At 39.6% G+C, this 1,235-nt stretch overlaps 1 protein-coding gene across 1 annotated transcript; it reads left to right on the forward strand.

The window, feature by feature from the left end:
• Window positions 1-244: 244 nt before the first annotated feature.
• LOC118732809 (putative nuclease HARBI1) lies at window positions 245-1,013 on the forward strand (the record flags this gene model as incomplete). Its single annotated transcript, XM_036461919.1, has 3 exons — window positions 245-348; window positions 418-785; window positions 855-1,013. Coding segments are annotated over exons 1-3 (631 nt in total), but the record flags the coding sequence as incomplete, so codon positions are not given.
• Window positions 1,014-1,235: the final 222 nt, after the last annotated feature.

The raw sequence follows: 1,235 nt of genomic DNA on the forward strand, positions 1-1,235 counted from the left end.
TGAAAACGCTATTTTGTGTGAATAATTTTAAAACTAAAAAATGACAGAAAAATTAAGATTGTGCAAAATGTTTTTGGATTTAATAAAAATGTACAAAGCATGTAAAATGCGCCGACGTCAACAGAGAATTAGGCGGTGGGGTATCCATCCAATAAACCGGAATTGGTTAAAGAAGGGGTACCACCGTCAAGTGTTCAAAAGAATAAAGGCCATGACGGAGGAGCAATTGTTCCAACACACAAGGATGACTCGTTCGGTATACAACTTGTTGCTTACTTTGGTGGCTGATGCTTTGCGCAAACCAAGACAACGTATTGGTGTCGAAGAGCGTGTTTCGTTGACCCTTTTGTAGGATAATTTAAGGTTTTTTTCAATATGTTTGTAAATTAATGCATAATTATTTTTTTCATTTTAAAGGCACTTGGGACATGCGGCACCAATCCAAACTCTAGCCTGGAGCTATAAGCTGGGTAGGACAACAGTGCGTAACATCATTCTGGAAACTTGCGACGTGTTTTGGCGATTGCTTTCACCTATCTATGTAGCGGAACCCACCGAAGAGCAGTATAAAGATATTGCCAACGATTTTCAAACAATGTGGAACATGGCAAATTGTGTAGGTGCAATTGATGGGAAACACATCGCCTTACAATGCCCTAGGAAGTCCGGTTCGATGTTCTTCAACTACAAGAAATTTCATAGTATAGTCTTAATGGCTGCTTGTGACGCGAAATATACTTTCACGGCCGTTAGTATAGGAAGCTATGGTAGCCAAAGTGATGCAGGCAAGTTATAATAAAATAATTGTCGGCAATCCAAACTTTAATGTTTGCATTTATTTTTTTATTTCACAGGGATATTCCAGGTTTCGGAATTTGGGCAATCGCTAATTTCGAATACTTTGCCGTTACCGCCTGATAGACCGCTGCGCAGTGGAGCTGAACCCTTTCCTCACTTTTTTGTAGGAGACAATGCGTTTCCTTTGAGGCGAAATATAATGATGCCATATTCAGGTACCAATTTAAATAGAAGCAAACAAATATTTAACTACAGGCTTTCGCGGGCACGCCGAGTAGTCGAGAATAGTTTTGGAATTTTGAGCGCTCGATGGCGCATTATTCGCCGAACAATGGACTACAGTCCAGATAATTGCGAAAGTATTGTGTTGGGGTGCATTGCTTTGCATAATTTTGTAATGCTAAATGACCAAGAACGTTGGTATTGTCCTAATAATT

Source organism: Rhagoletis pomonella, unplaced genomic scaffold (assembly GCF_013731165.1).
Source record: "Rhagoletis pomonella isolate Grant_MI unplaced genomic scaffold, Rhpom_1.0 Rhpom_scaffold_29030, whole genome shotgun sequence".
In the NCBI taxonomy this organism is placed as follows: Eukaryota; Metazoa; Arthropoda; class Insecta; order Diptera; family Tephritidae; genus Rhagoletis; species Rhagoletis pomonella.